The 22,899-nt window shown below is 30.5% G+C and overlaps 1 protein-coding gene and 1 pseudogene across 3 annotated transcripts in view; one reads left to right on the forward strand and one right to left on the reverse strand.

Moving 5' to 3' along the window:
- The first annotated feature begins 3,247 nt into the window (after positions 1-3,247).
- LOC110617392 lies at positions 3,248-5,733 on the forward strand (annotated as a pseudogene).
- Positions 5,734-17,601: 11,868 nt separating this feature from the next.
- LOC110617676 (FGGY carbohydrate kinase domain-containing protein) overlaps positions 17,602-22,899 on the reverse strand; it is a 43,002-nt gene continuing 37,704 nt past the window's right edge. For all 3 annotated transcript variants that reach the window (XM_021760628.2, XM_021760629.2, XM_021760630.2), the window contains one exon: positions 17,602-18,172. In XM_021760628.2, coding sequence (XP_021616320.1) covers positions 18,050-18,172 — 123 coding nt within the window. In that variant the 3' untranslated portion in view covers positions 17,602-18,049. The remainder of the gene's footprint in view (positions 18,173-22,899) is intronic.

Here is a 22,899-nt window from a genome sequence, read left to right on the forward strand (position 1 = left end):
TTTTATGCAGAACTTTAAAAAAAAAGCTATTAATAAAAATAAATTATATGTATCATGCAAATTTTAAAAAGTCATCTTAATTACATAATTAAATTATAAACTCAAATATGTTAATTATTTTTTTTTATCTCTTATTATTCTTTGTAATTTGAACAAACTCGATTCTTTTTTCTTCCTTCAAGATAATTTGTACATTTGTAAAAAATTATTATTATTATTATTATTATTATTATTATTATTATTATATAATTTGGCTGCATCTTCTAAAAGGATTTCATCAGTTAAATTCTTAGTTTAAATTACGTTAAACTAATACTGATTCTATTTCTATTACCCCTTTACATTATTTTTATTATAGTTTGAAGTTTATATTAGTTTTTATTTTTTTATTTTTTAAATTTTTTTCTTAAAGTATGATTGTCTAAATTTTAGTTAATGCTTTTAATAAAATTTTATTAAGAAAGTTAGAATGTTTGAGTTTAAATAGGATTAAGAATTTTAAGTTTATATTTATTGACATTCAAATCGACACTCATAATAATACTTCATCATGATTTTAGTTTTTATTTATTTAAAAAAAATATTTTTTTAAAAAATAATTTTTATTTTTTTAGTATTTAAAATATTCAGAAAAATTTTGTCAAGAAAAAAATTAAATTATTTTAAGAAAAAATTAAGTCATTTGCGGGGTCCATTTGAGACAAAAGCACAGATACTATATAGAGAATAAATAGGACTAAAATACAAAGAAATTAAAAGAGCAGGACTATAATAGAAATAAGTCTAGTTGAGATCCCTTACACCATATTGGATAGAGATAAATAATAATAATGAATTTTAGAAATTTGGTGGTAAAGAAGATAAATTTAAAAATTTTGAGTTAAATTATATTAATTTTAAAAATTTGAATGGCATTGCAAAATAATAAAAAATTTTAAATTTTTTAAATTTTTATATTAATAATTTTTATTTATGAATCATATGAATATAATAAAATAATCTATGAATCATATAATAAAATATTTCATATATGATTATCATATCAGCAAGATGTATTTCTCTAAATTTAAGTTTTGAAGTGTAATAGAATTGCAATAAAATTTATAATTTTAGATAATTTTATTAATTTTTAAAAATTTATATTAAATGATAAAATAATAAAAAGAAATTAATTTTTTTATACCATTTGCCCAATGAAAAATTATAAATTGCATGATTCTTTTAAATTATCCCTTTATAAAAATACAATCTCTTCGTTCAAGATAAATTAAAACTCATTTATATTATAATGCAAAATTCAAATATTACGTGTAATATATATATATAATAAAATGAAAGAAGAAAATAAAATAAAATGGAAGAAAATGAGAGAATACGAAAGAAAAATATGAAAATTTAGAAAATATAAACAATTTCCGAAAAATATAATAAAATGAGAAAAAAAAGTAAAGAAATCAGCCGAATACGAAAGATTAGAAATTGAATAAATTAAATGATAAAAGAAAAAAGGTGTGTATGTATATAAATATGGAAATTAGTAATAGATTTAATTTATTATTAAATTAAAAAATATGGGATTTTAAAAATAAAAAACGAAATTATTTTCTAAAATTTAAGTAGTAAATTCTGAAATTTATTACAATTAATGAATTAGTAGGACATTAAATCTATTATTAAATTAAAAAAATACGAAATTCTAAAAATAAAAAAAAAAAAACGATATTCTCCTCCAAAATTTAATGACGGTTAGAATCCGTATTAATTTAATAATGGATTTTAAAATTTATTATTAAATTTAATAATTGATTTAGTAATGCATTTTAATTCATTATTAATTTAATAATAAATTTTAAAATTTATTAGTAAATTTAGTAACAATTTTATTTTCTATAATTTTGTATTGTAATTTATAACAAAAAGAATCTTGTACGTTTATGCCATTAACAAAGCGAAGTTTTCCTCTAATTTCATTAAATATTATCGATAAATTATAAATTATTTTATAATATTTAATGAAATTATATTTTAATTTTTATATTTTTAAATTTAGTCCATTAAACTTTATTTGATTAATAAAATAATTTTTTAATTTAAATTTTATATATTTAATTGAAATTAATCCCTATATTTTTATAGATTAGTTCTTAAATATTATAATTACTACTAAGTTCTTATATTTATAAATTAATTTTTCTTGTTTATACAATTTCAATACCTTACATATAAAAAATAATAAGATGAAAATCTGATATTTCCTTTTAGTTATAATTCATTCTTATATTTTTACAAATTGATCCCTAAATATTATAATTATTTAAATAAATACTTATATATATATATTTTAAATTAATCTGACATGTTTATTAAATTTAATATCTCAAAATAAATTAATAAAATAAAAATTAAATTAAGCATCTTGCACAATATGTATCTAAATTCAAATTTAAAAGATTGTTTCTGATACAACTTTTCCCTTCTCAATGATTTTTATTATAAAATAAAATTTTATAACTAAATTTATAAATATTTAATCTAAATTATATATTTTATAAATTTTTAAGAATTAAAATATAATGTATCCTAATTAATAATTATTTTTAATTAATTTTTTTAAGTGCTACATCAATATTCATTAACGATGTTATATAAAAAAGTTTTACTTTTACTGACAAAATGAAACAACGTGATTTTTTTATTACTTGAAAAAAATATTATAGGATAATTTTTTATAATTATTTTTAAATTTTAATATTTTTAAAACGGCTATAATTAAAATTTAATAAAAATTATTTTTTTATATATATAAAATAATAAAATGTATAAAAATTATGAGAAAAAAAAATATGTATTTCTATTTGAAAGAAATAAATAATAAATGAAGAATTATACTAAAAATAAGGTAAAAGTAGATAGGAGTGTAATAATTAATTTATATTTTAAAAGAAAATGAACAATATTTTAAAAACAGATAAAAATGAAAAAATTGACAAAATTATAAAATATAATAATTTTAGCATCTGTGAAAATAGAAATAACTAAATAATTTTTACCATAAGTCATAAATTAAATTTTGTTGTATATAATATAATATATGTTATGATTTTTTTTTTTAAAAAAATAAAAAATAAAAAGAAGAGAATACCCGCGATGCTGCGGTCCTTATGGCTCGTTGAATAGTCTAAAGTCCAACGTTCAATTCCAAGTGTACCTTTGACCAGTGATCCCTTTTAAATTATACATGCAGCCGTCGTTATGGCTTGTTGAAGATGAAGCACGATCTTCCTTTTCTCAATTTTCAGCAAGTTCAGTACATATGGCTACTCCTTTCCTCTTGATTGTTTTCTTTCTTATTATATCACCTCCACCTGCTTCTTCTTCAACTTCAACTATTCATGGTGATTCCATCACTTTAAACCAAGGATCATCTCTCTCCATTGATAGGCCAGACCATGTTCTGATTTCACCTAATGCCATTTTCACTGCCGGCTTTTACCCAGTTGGAGATAATGCTTATTCTTTCGCTATATGGTTCACTGAACCCTCTTGTTCTAATAGTTGTACTGTAGTCTGGATGGCAAACAGAGATCTGCCCGTTAATGGAAGAAACTCAAAGCTTTCTCTGCTTAAAAATGGAAATCTCATATTGACAGATGCTGGTAAATCCGTTGTTTGGGAATCCAACACTTTCTCTTTCTCTTCATCTTATTTACAGCTTTATGATACTGGAAATCTTGTTCTAATTACTAGTAGAGAGCGTGTCATTCTATGGCAAAGCTTTGCTTCACCTACAGATACCCTTCTTCCTCTGCAGCCACTCACTAGAGACTCTCTTCTAGTTTCCTCAAGAAGATTGACAAACTTTTCTTCTGGTTTCTACAAGCTATTTTTCGATGATGATAATGTTCTTCGTCTTGTTTATGATGGTCCTGAAGTTTCAAGTGCTTTCTGGCCAGACCATTGGCTTTTGAGCCGGGAAGCTGGGAGATCATCGTACAACAGCAGTAGAATCGCTTTACTCGACTCCTTTGGTAATTTTACTTCATCAGATAATTTCAGTTTCTCTTCCATGGATTATGGACAGCAACTTCAGCGAAGATTGACCCTTGATTTTGATGGTAATCTTCGATTATACAGCAGAGAAAATGGGAATGGAAGTTGGGTAGTTTCATGGCAAGTCTTTTCTCAACCCTGCAAGATTCATGGAGCTTGCGGACCTAATAGTGTGTGTAAATATATTCCCAGCTTTGGTAGGAAATGTTCTTGCCTTCCAGGATATAAAATTAAAAATCCTGCTGATTTGTCTTTAGGCTGCGAACCAGAAGTTTCTAGTGTTGAGACCGAGGCTACCTTCATTGGATTACCTCACGTTGAAATGTACGGCTATGATTTTGATATCTTTGAGAATTATACTCTGGAGATGTGCAAGGAAGTATGCCTACGAAGATATGATTGTAAAGGGTTCATATTCAAATTCTTCTACCAGAACCACCCTGACAATATTCCTTATTGTTTTCCAAAGTTACAATTGCTCAATGGGTATATTGCGCCCAATTTCAAAGGAGATTTATATTTGAAAGTGCCAAAAAAGCGTCCTTCCAAACACTGGTCAGCTAAAGAACAAAACCTAGATTGTCCTGCTGGAGCTGTTAAGCAGCTTGACAGAAGGTATGATAAATCAAATGGAAACTGGTCACTAAAGATCTTGCTTGGTTTTGTTATTTCAACTGGGATAATTGAGATTCTTTCCTTGGTTTTGTTGTGGCTTTACTTCACTAGACAGCAAAAGATATATTCAACTTCTGAAGACTACTTTCATGCTACTGATTTCAGAAGATTTAGCTACTCAGAACTCAAAGAAGCAACAAAAAATTTCAGTGAAGAAATTGGCAGAGGAGCCACTGGAATTGTCTATAAAGGGGTATTAGATGATAAAAGAGTTGCAGCAATCAAACGATTAAACAGTGCAAGCCAAGGAGAAGCTGAATTTCTAGCAGAAGTAAGCACAGTTGGGAAGCTTAATCACATAACTTAATAGAGATGTGGGGTTACTGTGCAGACAAAAAGCACAGGCTTTTGGTCTATGCGAATGTGGAGAAAGGATCCTTGGCTAAAAACCTCTCTTCCATGGAACTTGATTGGGAAAAGAGGTATAAAATCGCATTGGGGACTGCTAAAGGCCTAGCTTATTTGCATGAAGAATGCTTAGAGTGGGTTCTACATTGTGACGTAAAGCCACAGAATATACTACTAGATGCTGATTATGAGCCTAAGGTATCAGATTTTGGTCTATCTCGGCTACTAAGCAGAGGTCAGCTGCACAATTCAAGCTTCTCAAAGATAAGAGGAACAAGAGGTTACATGTCTCCAGAATGGATATTTAATCTGCCCATCACCTCCAAAGTGGATGTCTACAGCTATGGGGTGGTGGTGTTAGAGATGGTCACCGGAAGGAGCCCATCAATGGGTGGACGTGTTGCTGATAAAGGCAGATTGGTGGAACACAAAAGGTTGGTCGAGTGGGTGAAGGAGAAGAAACATGGAGCGTTTGCAAAGAGTTGGTGGGTTGAAGAGATCACTGATCCCGCCATTGGAATGGAATATAATAGAAGAAAATTGGAAGGTCTTGTTGGAGTGGCATTAAAATGTGTGGAGGAATGCAGAGATGATAGGCCCACCATGAGCCAAGTCGTTGAGATGCTTCTACGGCTCGAAAATGACCATTACCCTAATTAATCAATTAAAACTGGAGGCGAATTGTCATAGCGCAAATTTGGCAAGTGATTTGGCGGTGATCTTAAAAAGTAAATGTTGCTTTCTTCTTTTTATCAAGGAAGGAGTCAAAGAAATTTTTATAAATATGGGTTATTTTCTGATTGTAGGAAAATTAAGGATTCATTTTGGGATTGTTTGTCTTTTAACTTATTTATTTTATTTTGCATGCAATGAAGAAAAACGATGCCTTTCTTTCCGTGTTGTGTCGTTTTCAACCATCCTCCAAGCCAAGCTACAGTAAGCTTTACAAAATTGAATTTCGTAATATTCTATTTGTTATCTCTTATGAACTTTACTCGTTTTTAATGTTTATGAACTAATTTATCGAGTAAACTCAAGAACATATTTATTAATAGAAGAATTGAGTACAAATTCAAGTCTAATAAATTTTCATTTGTAAAAACTAAACTTTCTAAAATTCAGATTCTCTGGGTTCAATTATACTAATAGAATTTATTAATACAATTAAAAATTTATTTATTTAATTGAATTAATTAGTAATATATTATCTAATTAAAATATTCAATAGATCTCTTAAATATCTAAAAATACAATAATAGTGGTGGTGTTTCTCAAAAATAGAAAAAAAATAAAAATAAAAATTTAAGATAAAAAGAAAATGAGATTGAATCTTAGAACTTGATAAGAAGCTCAACTGAGTTAACTTTCAACTGATAAATCTATAAATTTACTACTCTTGTTATCTTAATCATGATCTGATCGCATTTATAACTATCCAAAATATTTTCAATTTTATACGGTTTTCAAAACTGAATCTCTATTATCTATCCATCGAGCTTGAGTCATACCTTTAGATAAAGCAAAATATCTCGTCCAAAATAACTCTAAACAATCTCTACTAATTTTTTTTAATCTGACCAAAACTAAAGTGCAAGTGAAAATTTATTTTTTACCGTTAAAAGTATAATTAAATCATAGAAATTAATATGAAAAAAGTATTGAGTTTGATAACTCATCACCGATCCTAAGCTCTTGTCTCTTGGTTTATAAATTAAGAAGCGTTGCATTCTAAGCAAGCACATGGAATGGGGAATTATCTTAAAAGTATGAATTTGAGGTAGTCGAGGGTCTTGCCATTTGCAAATATAAAAGCCATTATCCACTTGCCAATGAATCCCCTTGATAAAATCCCCTTCCAAATAAAATACTTTGCCAAGTATAACTAGGCAACGGGCCGATATATGCAAATAGAAAATCCATGTGCAAATAATATTGAGCCTTTAATAAACAACCAATCAAAGAGGAAGGATCGTGGATAAGTTTTCACCCTTTTTAGCAAGCAAGACTTAAAACATAAAAATCACGGAAACCAACCCACCTTGATCCATTGGCTTACACCGAAAAGCCTAAGAACAAATATGCAAGCATTTTTCATCAACTTGCCAACTCCACCAAAATTTAGAAATCATCTAATGAAGTTCATTATAAAATGAGGCAGGCAATCAAAACACTACATCACATATGCTTGAAGCGTTTGAGCAATTGTCTTAAGCAATAAATCCTTTATAGCCTGAGATAAGAATTTCTCTTTCCACTCATGTAATTGCCTCCAAAACCACTGTTTTTATATCTTAGTAAAAACCAGAAGTTTAGATTGACCCACTAAAGCTGGAAGACCCAGATATATCCAATGATGTGTGATAATCTTCATCTCTAAAATAGATACTATCTCATCTTGCAACTCTGAGCAAATGTAGGTACTAAAATAAATATTCAATTTGGTTAAATTCACCTTTTGTCTAGACATGTTTCACACCCATTAAGTATTTAAACCACAATAAAATCTTCTTGAGGAAAAGCTTGAAGAAACAAAATACTATTATCGCTAAATAAAAAGATAAGATATACTTGGAGCATCTTTGCAAACCTGAATCCCATGAAGATTGCCCCTGTCAAGTTCAGTATTTAGTAATCTCATTCGACCCTTTGTTAAAGAAATAAGTAAGGCGATAGTTGGTCACTTTGATGAATACCTCTAGAAGGAAAAATAGAGCCCACAAGGTCACTGTTAAGCAAAATCGAATATGATACAGAGAACGTACATCACATAACCATATCAACCCAAGCATATGCAAAAAAAAAACTCTACTCAATCATACTCCTTTACTATATCAAGCTTTAAAGACATGAGTGGTAGAGAAGATTCACCCCTTAGTCTTCATATAATGAGAAGTCTTAAAAGCGGCTAGGACATTGTTTATAGTAAGCCACCCTACCACAGTGCACTATGTGATTCAACCACCACCCGCACCTAGAATGCATTTTGAAACGGTTCACTAGCACTTCCATAACTATTTTAAAAGCCACATTGTGAATACTAATTAGCGAAATTCTCTTATTCTTTAGGGTTTCTTCACCTTTAGAATAAGGCAAATATTGGTATAGTTGAAATTTTCTAGCATTGGTCTGCCTTTAAACACGTGCATAACCAAACCTACCATATTAGACCTAATAGTAGACCAATAGCACTTGAAAAATAGAAGCAAAATCTAGACTTAGTGCCTTTTTCGGATGCATCTATTTGATAGCAATATAAATCTCCTCCATCTAATATGGTTGCAACAAAATTCCATTCATACCTTCATCAACCTTCTGAGGTATAAAATTCAAATTATCATTCATGTCCCAAGACACTTCTGAAGACATCCCTTATAGCTCATAAACTTGATCATCTACAAGCACTAAGACTTATCTTTCTTTTAACTATGATAGACATAATACACTACAAAGAAACTTAAATTTAAAAACAGATAAATTCATTTATAAATTATAAAATTTTTTTTTGTAATTTAATTTATAAATGGATCACAAACATATTTTTTTTCCATTTGTGTAAACCTTATTTGCAATTTTTTCAAATGAAAACTAATCTATTTACATTACAAACATATTCAAACATGGAATATCCATTTTTATTTTTTATTTGCACATTCTCTCTTATTTATTATCTATTTGTAAATCTATTTGTAATAAAAACTGCTAATTTGTTTGTAAATCCATTTGTGATACAAACAGTTAGTTTGTTTATAAATCTATTTGTAATTTAAATGACTTATTTGCTTATAAATCCATTAACATATAAATGACTAATCTAATGTAAATCCATTTGTGATTCAAATGGCTAGGAGTGTAATTGAACTAAGCCGACCTTTTCAAAATTCAAACTTATTTATTAAAAAATTTACAAACTCTTGATTGTTAGCCAGAGCTCAAAAATAATATGAAAATAAAATTAAATAAAAACACTTTAAAAATTAAAATACTTAAACTTCCTCATGAGCCCCATATAAGAATCCCATAATATGATAAAAATCATTTACTAGTTTTGAAAGGAGGAGTCGTCTTTTTTTTTTTATATATATAGGGAAGAAAACCCATCATCTCTTATAATCTACTGATGTGAAATTAAAAATAAATGGATTCAAATGGATTTGCAAGCAGATATATAATTCGTGTGCAAAATTAAATGCACACAAACGGATTGAAAACATACATAAAATCTATTTATAAAATTAAATAGACACAATTAGTTTCTTAAACAAACGTGTAATCCGTTTGTAAAATTAAATGGATACAAACAGACTCATAATGAATATGTAATTCATTAAAATTAAATAGATATAAATTAGTTTACAAATGGATGTGTAAACCAGTTATAAAATTAAATGGAAATAAACGAACTTGTAAATAAATGTGTAATCCATTTATAAAATTAAATGGATACAAACGGACTTACAAATGGACTGTAACCTGTTTGTAAAATTAAATGACTTCTCAAACGGATACATAATCTATTTGTAAAATTAAATAGATACATATGAATTTATTGCAATCCCGTATGTGTATCCAAGGGAGAGTAGAAAAAGCATGGGGAGGCTTCTTATGTGTCTTTTTATAGTTGAAAGTATTGCCATAGGTCTCTTTGATGAGGTGGAGTCTTCTTTTAAATTTCAAATTTTGAATCTTGATTACTTAGGAGGCAATTATGTCTTCTTGAGATTTAGCTTCCTAAACAAGCTGAATTTTGAATTTTGAATTTTGAATGTGCATCTTCTTGAGATTTGGCTTCTTGGATAAGGAAATGGATTCATGAAGATTTGAAATTTGAATTTCAAATTGCTCTGCTGACTGCACTTTTCTTATTTGCCACTTTCCTTATTTAGCACTTTCCTTATTTAGCACTTTCCTTAATAAGCTGAATCTTGAATTTTGAATTTGAATGCTCTTGGAGATTTAAAATTTAAATTTCAAATTAATTTCCTTATTTATCTCCTCTTCAGTTGCAACTTGACATGTTTGCTCTCCTTTGTTCCATTTTAGGCTGTTTTAAGAGTATTTTCTCCAAATTACCTCTTTACACCATTTTCTGCAGAATAAGATCAAAATCACAAAATTAGGCAGAAAAAGTGTAAATTAACATCAATAACATCATGATAAAATGGTCTAAATTTGGACTGATCAAGTGTTCATTTATTTTATTAAATAGTCTAAGCTATTGAAATAAGTGTTATATATTTATCTTTTGTTCCATACCCTAGCTGCACATCCAATTTTTTTCTCTTGAAAATTTAGGATAAAACTTCATTCTCTCTCTATCGTGGCCCCTCTGCCCACATTTACTTCTCCTTTGCTGCACTGGTCGACAACAACAAATCTTTCTCTTTCCAATCATCCTTCTTGCCTATTCTCTCTCTCTCTCTTCACTTGCAGTCTGCAACCCAATGGTCATAGATGTCAATTTGACTTTTCTTTCTCTTCTCTTCTTTAGTTTCAATTTGAATTTTCTTTCTCTTCTCTTCTTTCAACCACAGATCGATGAATTTTAGCATATCTCAAAGCCATCAAATCTCGAAGATTCTAAACTAAGCTTATAACTACTAAAGGATGAGAATTTTAGAGCACATGGTTTGAATATTTAACATTCACTTTGGGTATTCATTATGGGTTAGATTGTATTTTTCATCTTGAAATCATTTATTTTTGGGTATTCACTTTGGATCAAATTTAATTCTTCAATCCTTTAATTTCTTGATTGTAACTTATATGATCTTTAAAAATTTGTTATTATTAGTTGAAACATTTATGTGTTGTTGAAATTTTCATATTAATTTGGGTGAATACTATGATGTTAGAAGATATTCAATCTATTGAAAATTGTGATTTGCTTGTTTGATGAATGCAATTCATATTCTATCTTGGAGAACCGATCAGTTATAACCAAATTGAACCGATTTATTTTGATTTGGTTTGGTTTGATTGATTTTTATAATTCGATTCAATTCGATTTCTTAAAAAATTAAATTTTAGTTTTTAGTACCGAACCGACTGATTGCACAGTCCTATAAAGAACACTAGAAACTCTTATCCTTTAAGTTATAATAAAAGTACAATCTCTTTTGTGACTATTTATTTTGATATTTGGGGACCTACTCAGATTGTATCATTATCTAATAACCGATGGTTTGTCATTTTTATTGATTGTTGCACTCGGATGATTTGGGTATATTTGATAAAAGCTAAAAGTGATGTATCTCCTTTCTTTCAATCTTTTCACAAATGATTGGTACTCAATTTGATGCTGAGATGAAAATTTTGAGAACTAATAATAGAACAGAATATGTGGATAGTAGGTCCTTTGCTTATTTGGAGTCTAATGGTACAGTACAACAAACTAGTTGTCCCTATATTAGTACACAAAATGAGGTTGCTAAAAGGAAAATTGGGCATCTATTAGAGGTAGCTCGATCTTTTCTATTCACAATGAATCTACCAAAAACATATTGGAGGGATGTAGTCCTAGTATTTGCTTATATTGTCAATAGAATGCCCATCAAAACTCTCGACTTCAGAAGTTCTTTGGAGGTACTGCAAGAAAAAATACTTACACTATTCTACCAAAATGATTTGGGTGTGTTTGTTTTGTCCATACTAGAACGGTTGGAAGATTGGACCCTAAAAGCTCTCAAATGTGTGTTTGTTGGGTATTCTCCCATATAAAAGGGATATAGGTATTGCCACCCTCCATCTAGAAAATATTTTACCAGTATAGATGTTATCTTCAAAAAGACTGAACCTTACTTCAATACCACCCAATCACCTCTTTAGAGAGAGAGCAATGAGAGAGAAGAGGTTATGCTTAATTCTGACTCTAGATGATCTTGTTCAGGAGGAGAGTTCTAGTAGACAGGGGGAGACTTTTGATTAGAGGGAGAAAGTTGAATGCTTGGATAGGCCAAATTTGAGGAGGAATTCAAGGAGAGACAAAAGAAAAGGTCATTATACAACCTATTTAGTATCGAGAATCTTCCTCTCCTTCTTCTAGTGAGTTATCCTTAACCCTTGAATGCACTAATGATCAAGATAAATGTATTGCACAAAGAAAAAGTGTCAGATCATGTACCAAACACTCTATTACTAACTTTGTTTCTTGTAATTTCTTGTCTCCCTCCTATAGAGTCTTTGTCTTATCTATTTCTCTGTGTCTATTCCGTAAGGTTGGAAGAAAGCTCTTAGTGATCCTAAATGGAAGGGAGCAATGATTAAAGAGATGAAAATACTGGATAAAAATGAGAATAGGAGCTGATCTCTCTTCCACCTAGGAAGAAACTAGTTGGCTACAAATATGTATTCATAGCAAAACACAAAGTTGATGGAGCAATTGAAAGGTTCAAGGCCAGATTAGTTGCTAAGGGATTCACTCAAACTTATAAGGTGGATTATCAAGAGACATTTGCTCTAATTGCAAAAAAATAAACTTAATCAGAGTCTTGTTATCCTATGCAAACAACTTGAATTGGGACTTACAACAAATTAATGTGAAAAATATATTCTTTTATGGACACCTAGAGGAAGAGGTTACATGGGGATTCCTCCTGGATTTGCTGATGAAAAGATACAAGGAAAAGTATGCAGATTAAAAAAATGCTTTATAGGGGCTGAAGCAATCTCCCAAAGCTTGGTTTGACATGTTTAGTAGAGCCATGATTTCTTTGTATTACCAACAGAGCAATATTAATTATACCTTATTTATTAAGCATCATGAGGGTAAAATCATTCTTCTTATTGTATATGTTGATGGATATAGTAGTGACAAGAGATGACAAGAAGGAGATGACACAACTAAAAAGATTGTTGGCTCAAGAATTTGAAATTAAAGATTTAGGGAAGTTTCAATATTTTCTATGAATTGAGGTTTCCAGATTAGAAAATGGGGTCTTTATCTCTCAGAGGAAGAACATTCTAGATATTTTGGAATAGATTGGAACAATAGGGTGTAAACCAGCAGAATCCCCTATTGAAAGTAATTAAAAGATACAAGTAGGAACTGGTAAGTCAGTAGATATTGATAGATACTAGAGATTGATACAGAGATTAATTTATCTCTCATATACTCAATCAAAAATGGTTTATGCTGTTAGTTTAGTCAGTCAATTTATGCATGATCCCTTCACGCCTCACATGCAAGTTGTCTTTCGCATCCTGAGATACCTAAAGTCTGCCCCAAGGAAAGGTCTTCTTGTCTCCAGACATGGTCACCTCTAAATAGAAGCCATTACAATTATAGATTGGACAATGTCTCTTGATGACAGAAGATCAACATCTAGTTATTGCATAGTTGTGGGAAAAAACTTGATCACTTGGAGAAGCAAAAAACAAAGTGTTATTGCTTGATCAAGTGCTGAAACTGAATACAAAGCGATGGCTCAAGGCGTGTGTAAACTTTTGTGGTTGCAGAGGTTATTAGAGGAACTAAAGTTATTCGAGAAGAATAAGATAATTTTGTATGGTGACAATAAAGTTGCCATAAGTATAGCACAAAATCCAATTTCACATGACCAATCAAAGCACATTGAGTTTGGTAAACACTTCATTAAAGAAAAACTAACAGATGGTGTCTTGAGCTTAGACTTCTAATAGCAGCTAGCTGATGTGTTTACTGAAAAGCTTAACAATAAGACCTTCCATAATTTGTTTTGCAAGTTGCTCATTTGCAATATCTATGCACCAACTTAAAGGGGAGTGTGGACTTATTTAGGCTGATAACATGTTGATTCTAGCCTACTTGCTTACTAATTCTAAGCATAAATTAGGGGTCCTTAAACGTGAAAAATTATCTTGTAATTATTTATTTTCCTTTTAGTTGCAATTCTTTATATATAAATAGACATGTAAGTTACTTGTAAGGATCAAGTGAGAAATACAAAGTACACTCATAAATTCTCCAAATTCTTCAGTATCTTGTGATATAATTATACATATATGGCATGAAGCCATTTCCATAGATCCATTTTCAACACATTATCATGTTTAATCTGTATATTTTCAGGAGAGATTTTGTCAGTTTGTCCAGTCACATTCGTCTTTATATATTAGGGATCGGTTGTGACAATGAGAGTTTTAAGGAACAACGTGATCTTGGCTCTACATTATTTTAGTATCAAAAGTTAGGTCATAGAAAAATTCTTATTTATTTATCTTAATTATACTAGTTACTGCTTTTTATTTCTGTTTGTTTTAATTTATCTTCTGTTTGTTTTAATTTATCTCATTGTTTACTTTTGTTTCAGTTTATTTTGTAGTTTCAATTTGCGAAAAAAAAAAGAGTATTCAGTTGCAGAGGAAAGAATTTTTAGTTAAGTAAAAAAAAAAGTGCTCAATTTCCATTGAAAAAAATGACCAAAAAGAGTCGTGATAATTGGAAGACATTCAAAATGTCTTTTGAGATATACTACACGCAGTTCCAAGATTGTATGAAACTATAGAATGACACTTAAATGGATGGAGGAGAAAATGAAAGCTAAACCACCATAATAACCTAACATTGATAAGAATCAAGTTGCATCCAAGGAAGTTTGTCCTGAGGATAAGGACATGCAGAAGACTGTTTGCAATGAGATTTAGTCAAAGTATGGCAATTATATTGAATCTAAGTCTATTTCATAAGATTTCACTATTGAAGAGATTAAAGGTATTATGGTGATTTATTCTTTAATGGATGGGAAAATGAAAATCAAGTTGCTACATAAACTACTGCAAAGGACAGTAAGTGCGAAGATTCTCCCATATGTTGATCCTTCTATTACTATTATGGCTAATGATTTTAGAACAAAATGTCCTAAGGAGGGAGGATCTAATGTAAAAATTGGGGGTTAAAGCTTTTTAATAAACTAGAGCATAAAGAATCGATAGTAATCTCCCTATGTACATGACACAAAATGAGAAAAAGTCTTTCAAATCTTATGAAATCAAGTTATCTCGGATAAAATCAAGGTTTGCGAGATAAAAAATATATTTGAAAAGCATAAGAGCACTCATGGAAAGTGGCATGAGGAACTGTTACATCATCTAAGCATACAAGCCAAAGAACTACAAGCTAGTTGCTCAAGCATAAGAGCTTAACTTGTGTTGAAGAAACTCAAGTCATTCATGATGAATATGTGTTGAAGGAACTCAAGTCATTCATGATGAATATGTGTTGAAGGAACTCAAGTCATTCATGATGAATAGAAGATTATTCACAACACAACTTCAATCCAACGTATCAAAATGTAGCAAACAATCAAGAACACAAGCACAACCAACAATACCAAAAATGATGAGCTAACATTGCCTCAAAGACTAATTACAATGTTGAGATCCAAGAGATTGAAGGAAGTACTTCAAGGATTCATGAAGGGATATGTTAAAACTTTACAAGTTCATTTTGAAATTGAAGAATAATCTGGCCATTCCAAGTCAATTAGGCTGAATGTGTCTTTATTGACGATTCAAATTTTGTATTTTCATTAATAGATTCCTCATCACTAATTCAGTAATGGGTAGTTATTTAGTAGTTGATAGTTAATCAGTAGTGGATAGTTATCCAGTAGTAGGTAGTGGCATAGATCATGGGTCTATGCATAGTAATGGATAGTGGCAAAAATCATAAGTTTTTAATTTAGGTTTTTACTTATTTTTTTATTTTTTTTTCTAATTAGACTGTCGTTGCTTCCACAAGTTTGCCTCGTACTTGCTTATACTAGCAAGATTTAATTTATTTTCCTATTTTAACTAGGATTAGGCTTAGATTACATTATTATATGTGTTCAATGAGAGATAGATGACCCTAGCTTATTATAGAAATTATATTATTTGATTCATTTTTAAGCAAATAAAGTTATTTTTCCTTTGTGTTAGCCTAAATTAGTGTGTCTAACCTGGTTTCTATTGTTTATCACACATATAATCTATAGAATCTTGTGTGATAATTTTCCTTTACTTTTTTTATTTATCAATAATATTTAAATATCATTTAAAAACAATAATAATATCGATCTCGTAATAATGCGATGTCTTTAATCGAATGGTCTAAATGTATTACGCCATGATTTTTCTTTAATTAAAAAGATATATTCCATTCTTGGGAGGATATATTTTTTTTTCATGTGTGAATAGGAAGAAGCACCACGAAGACAAGTAGCTCGCACAAACAGAAGGAAGCTCTCTACTATAAAAACAACTTTTCAAAAGACCAATTTACCTTTAAATAAAGTAAAACCATAAAATTCCTCTATTTCACGGTTAAAGGGATGCAGGGATGGAACCAGAAAACTTTTATTTGGGATGCCAATTAAAAAAATTTGGTTGGTCATAAATTGAATTAAAAATTTTTATTAATCAAATTTCAATTAATTTAAAAATATTTATTGAATCGAATTGAGATTAAAAATAATAAAATTAAAAATATATATTTTGCTAATTAAGTAACATATATAATAATAGTAATAATTGTTATTATTATTATTATTATTGTTATACTTAATTACAAATCAAAATTAACCAAATCAATAATAGAAAATTGAAAAAACTGAAAAATTTTAAAATTACTAACAAAATAGAACTAAAAACAGTTATGTCAAAATAAGACGAATTTCATATATTCGGTAACTATATATAAAAACATAAAAAAAAAAAATCAAATTATAAGATTTTTATTAAATAAAAATTATAAAAATTTTATAATAAAATAATTATTGCATAATTATAATTATAATTATTATATATTTATATGAAAGTATTATACTAAATTCTTGTACAAGATTCGTAGAGTTAAAATGTAAAAAAAAATTATATAAATCTTAAATATTTGAAATAATAATATATAATTTTGAAGTAAATATGTCATATAAAAATAAAAATATATATAAGTTAATAAATCTAAAATTTACAAGAGAAATAAAGTAACTTGTTCTGTGTAATTATACATATATAAATAAAATAATTTTTTAAGTTTGAATAAAAAAATTAATATAAGATTATCTGATATGTAATTATTAGATTGAGTATCATTTAATTTTAAAAATAAATCATTAATTAATTTTTTATTTAAAAATATAAAAATTTCAAAATAATATTTATCTAAATTTTTGTGTTCATTTAATAACAACCAATTAATTTTATTGCTTTAATTTTAATTTAGTATATATATATATATATATATCTGAAATTATTTAAGTAATTAATTTTTATAAATTTTTGAAGGGGCCAATAAAATATTTAAAAGAAAAACTAATTAAAAATAAAATAAAATTTACTATTTATAAATAAAAAAACAATTGTATTGTAGAAATCGAGTGGCCAGGGCTCCCTTTCCCCCTTATTCCGCCACTGAAGGGACGGTGGAAATTTTGCCTGAAGTTTAATATTAGTTAATATTTATTATCTGAATTGTTAAAGTTACAAGGAAGCCCATTTCTACAATAATTCTAAAATGAAATATAGTAAATTAAGAAATTAAAATATAGAAAAATATAAATAACTATTTACAACTTCAATTACAATTTTAATAAGAAATTCTCATCAAAGCTATAATTTGTAAATTTACAATAGTAAAAAGAATATTATTAACAATTTTTTATCAAATGGCAAAAACCAAAAATCGTCAATTCTCTCTCCTGTTAACCCAAGAAAAACACAAGCAGTCGAGTTAATGGAAAGAATGCTTCAAACTTGCAGCAAACTACCAATTGCTGGGAATTTATTTGCATATTGGCAAGAGGACAAGTGCAAACTTTACATATTTATTTTCAGAGCTTTGTAATTTTCCAACGTCTACGATGTAACAGGTGAATCGAAAATCAATTTTACAAATTTTGGAATTTCATCCCCCACCCTACCCCTTTCTTTTTACTCCGTTCCTCTCTTCTTTTCTGGATATTAAGTGATAATGATGAACACAAGCTTCCACAAGTTCTGAAAAGTGGAACAGCAGCACATCCTACTCCAAAGCCTTGGCTATAGTTGAACGATGAGAGAGTTGCTGCTCATAAAGCTGACGGAAAATTTGATATTTGGCGTCATGATATTTCTTCACTTTTGGGTCATTTGATGGGTGAATGACCTATAAAATTGGAGTATAAAATCGTAAGTGGCAAAACCTTTCCAAAGTGCTTGTTGAAAGATACACTCCTTGCATGCTTTAATCATAAATGTAAAGGATGTTAGACCATTCAAAATTCATAAAATAAATCAGGCAAAATTCAGAATTACCTATGCATCCTTTATTTAATATATATCTCATCTAATTTTACCTTGTAAAATTGAACTTCAACTTCTAATCTCTAAATTTCATCCCACAAAATCTTACTAAAAACATAACTTGGAGCTATACTTGTTTCTGCTTAGAACAGATGTTAAAAATGATATTAAGATGAAGAAACTAGAACCGAAGTATTCTGCCAAAAATTGTTGACACAGCAAGTACATCAAGTAGCTTTCTCACATGACGTGGTGCTAAAAATATTATGGCAAATTGTTAAGTACATTAAGTGGCTTTGTCAAATGACACAGTGCTAAAGTTGCAATATTATGGCAACCTATGTGGTGTCTGATATGGCAGGAATTTAGTGCACAATCTAGTGTGGATAGGTCAATACATCAATAAGGTATCAGAAGGACCTGGAATGAGTTGGACATGATCCAACACACGTGAAAGTGTGGAGGCTTGGACGAGCAATCTGTCAACGAGAATCTATCAATTGGCAATTAATGTTAAAAGGTTTAAGGAGCAAGCATCAGGTTCCATTGAGTTGCAGGAAAGACGTGATCGTGCTCCAATCAGACTCAAGTGGAAATGCAATTTTGGATTTGGTTATGATTGCCTTCACAATACCGGAGGAATTGCCATCAGTGGGTAAGGATTCATCCTATGAGAAACCAGGATAGGGAAGGAATGATTTTTATTGCTGATGCACAATGGCGGTTTTGGGGGCACCAAGTGAGGAAAAAGTAATGCACAAAGAAGGACAGAAAAAATGCAAAACTTGTTCCCTGACGAGTTGAACAGGTAGAACAGTTCATCAAGGTGCCCTTATACCCAAGTGATGTAAAACTGTAAAGAAATACACAACCAAGTTCTATTACTTTGCAATTGTCAATATCAGTAATAAGTATTTATAGAAAAATAACTAATCCTCTACCACTCTACGTAGGGGTGGGCCACAGTTGATAAACTCCCGGTTCAGGTTTAACATTTTCTTGAACTTGAACCAAATAGCCATAGGATGATTAGGAAACAGTCTCGAAACGTCAAATTCCAGATAGAGCCTCAGATTGAAATAGTAGCTACACAGTTTGGATGGTTGTTCAAGGGCAGTTTAGGGTGGTTTGGCTTAAAAAATTGGATGAAAAACATATTTACCTAGAATTAGGTTATCTTTGTAAAGTATTTCAATCTTTCTTAAAATTTTTTAATTAAAATAAAATAAGAAAAAATAATGAAATTAATGTCTTTTAAATAAAATTTAATAAGAAATTGCCTGAACTTAATTATAAAAAAATAGAAAAATAAAAAGAGATGGCAATTTATGGTGCCAACCTTGCCTTTGTCCTTGTTCTTTGAGCTAAAATAGTATAGAGGAGAAAAAAAATTAAAATCAAGGATATTCAAATTTTAGTGGAAGTATAATAATCAAGAGAACATTGGAAACAAAAGAGTGTTAGATAATCGTGTATAGAGTTTGAAAGAAATTGAAAGATTTTACAAAATTAATATAAAATAATAACTTAAAAGATAAATATATTGAGCGAACAAATTAATAAATCTAATAGAACTTGTAAATATTATTAAATAATAAAAATTGTATTAAAATTTATAATAAAGATCTTAATATTATTGTTATTCCTATAAGTTAGGAGTCAATTAATGCTAATATTGATTTAGAAGTCTACTTTAGAATTCCTATTTTATATTGATTAGGAAAACTCTCATAGTTTGTATATAAATTCTATTCATAGTGAATGAAAATATACAATTTTCCAATCAACTAAAATGGTATCGAAGCCAATTCACGTAAAATTAAATCTCCTTTGAGATACCCTATGAGTTTCTCTTTCACAGATTTATCTCACACTCTAGGTCACCCACATAGAGTGACTGTTTAGCTTCACCACCCAGCGTCGGCCACTAGTCGGCCATTCCCCAAAATCCGGTCACTAGGGGAGTTGCGCATGGGCCTCACGCATCCTTTCTGTCCAGACGTCGTCAGCCCACGCACTGGGACGTGAGCCACTTTCCGGTGACGACCTTTGCTCTGGTCTCTTCTTTCCTGGTCGACTTGCCGAGGGGAGTCGATTCCAATATGTTGCCGCCCTAATTTGTGAGTCTTTAAAGGTGCACTTGCTTATTTTTTATTGTTGTAGTTTCTGGGTCTGCTTTGAATAGGCTGGTCTTGTGTGTTTGGGTTCATTGATCAATCTTGGGCCTTGGTTTGTGGTACTTGTGCATTATGGTGGAGAATAAACCTGTTCTGATGGACGTAGTTCTTGTAATGACCAAAATTATGAAAACAAACTCAATGGGACTAATTTTTTGGACCGGAGCAAAACCATTTGTGTGTACGTGCGGAGTATTTACAAGGATGATCATCTTACTTATGATAGATAATGATTGACAAGGAGGGACAGGGTAAAAATATTGCCAAGTCTTTTAAGGTCTATTCTAGACAGTCTAAAGGACAGAACAAAGGGAAAGGAATATCGTAGTGGCAGAAAGGAATGACTGTTGTTGAATTTAAGGAGAGTAAGGACACGTGGCCTAAAGGTATTAACAAGGAAGATTCCCTTTTCGGCATAAAAGGAAGGGGAAGGGGATAATGAGGGGTATTGAAGAAAAGAGAATTAGCAGTGAGCAGAGATCATTTTCTGCGTAGAGGAGCATCGCATCTTGGGGCAACTTAGTCTGATTTTCTTTTTCTTTTTCTCACTTTTCTTGTATTTACTACTTGTTCACGAGGAACTCAACTAGAGTTGTGCTAGTATATTGTTTAAAAAAAAACATAAGTTTAGAAGAAATATAGCCTGAGTGAAGCCTTTGAGCTACACTGAATTCCCTATAATACTAATTTTTTGTCTTAGTAAATTACCTTACTCTATCAAATTAGTCCGACCTACCCACGCATGACAAAGACAAGAATGGAAGGAAGAGTAGACTAGGTAGAGAGGGGACTTGCAGGATTGGAAGAAGCTGTTATTGCTATCTGCTTGGGTCAAGAGCAGATGCGTGCTGAACAGCTGAACAGGAGCAGCGACTTAATAAGTTGGAAAATATGATAGCTTCAATGTTAAAGGGGAAGACAATTACAGAGGAAGGGGGCTCCTCAGTTCAAACTCCTACCTAGAATCTCAATGATTAAAATATCCGGGAAGCCATTGTTGGTCGAGGAATCTACTACTATGGCTAAGAAGATTGAAATGCCCACCTTTGATGGGACAGACCTTATTGGGTGGATCGCACGAGCAGAACAACATTTTGAAATATAGGGCACTTTAGAGGAGCTGAAAATTTTTCTCGCCCCCGTTAGCATGGAGGGAGTCCCTTTGCATTGGCTTAGGTGGTTGCGACAAAAAAACCCACAACTGTCTTGGAACCTTTTAAAAGAAAAATTAATGTAGAGGTATACTAATGATATTTCAGAGAACCCAAATAAGCACTTAAATGGCACTTAAGCAAATGGGTACGATTTTAGAATATATTGATGAGTTTGTCGCCCGAGCATCACTAGTACCATATGTTTCCGATAACTAGTGTTTGGGATTTTTTTGAACGATTTGAGAAAGGATATCCAATCACGGCTGCGATCCCATGAGACCACGAATCTGTACAAAACAATGAAGGTGGCAAGAGAGATAGAAAGGTAGAGGTTACATTCACAGAAGGGGAAGGAGAAGACTTGGACATCGAAAGGGAGGAAGGAGAAGAATCTGTCCCATGGGTTGGGTTCTAGGATTTTAATGACTTCGGCTCAGAAACCAGCCCATGGGTCGATGATGTTTCAGAAGAGAGATGGACCTCTGCCCAAGCCACCGGAGAACTCAGCTCGGCCAATCTCAAAAGCTTTGGCTCTTCTAGTTGCTTCTTCCAAGAATCAAGCTCCACATAATCGACAAAGGGGACTGAAGCAATACTCGCATCAGGAATATCAAGAACTTAGGGCTAAAGGGTTGTGTTTTAAGTGTAAGCAACCTTACTCCCCTTGCATGAATGCCCAAATAGATCGTTGAGAGCTTTCATTGGTGGTGAGGATGAATTTTTGAACGAAGAAGGGGATTTTGCCGAGATGCAAAGCTAGGCGATGCGGATCTAACGGCTGACATAGACGAAGCCTATTTTTCTAGGCTGGATTGGAGTTGCCGCTTTATTTTGTTGGGGGAATCCAAAGGCCTCGAATGATGAAATTTCGCCAAATAATTGTTGGACAAGACGTGGTGGTCCTTGTCAATAGTGAAGCTAGTCACAATTTTGCATCTTCCAAACTTGATCAGCAACTCCAGGTACCGATAATTCCTACGCATCATTCAAACTGAAATTGGGAGATGGGTGTCGGTCCCTTTTGCAGGAATATGCAAAGAGCTGGAATTGAATTTCACTGAATTAGTTGTGAAAGCAAATTATTATGTTTTTCCACTGGGAGGCATAGATATGATTTTAGAGATAGCCTAGCTAAAGAAACTGGGTGACATCCAAGCAAATTGGCAGAAGATGTCGCTTAAATTCCAATTGGGAACTAAGATGGTGAGTTTGCAAGGGAATTCATTGCTGAACAGGACATTTGTATCTCTGAGGAGCCT

Source organism: Manihot esculenta, chromosome 6 (assembly GCF_001659605.2).
Source record: "Manihot esculenta cultivar AM560-2 chromosome 6, M.esculenta_v8, whole genome shotgun sequence".
Classification (NCBI taxonomy): domain Eukaryota; kingdom Viridiplantae; phylum Streptophyta; class Magnoliopsida; order Malpighiales; family Euphorbiaceae; genus Manihot; species Manihot esculenta.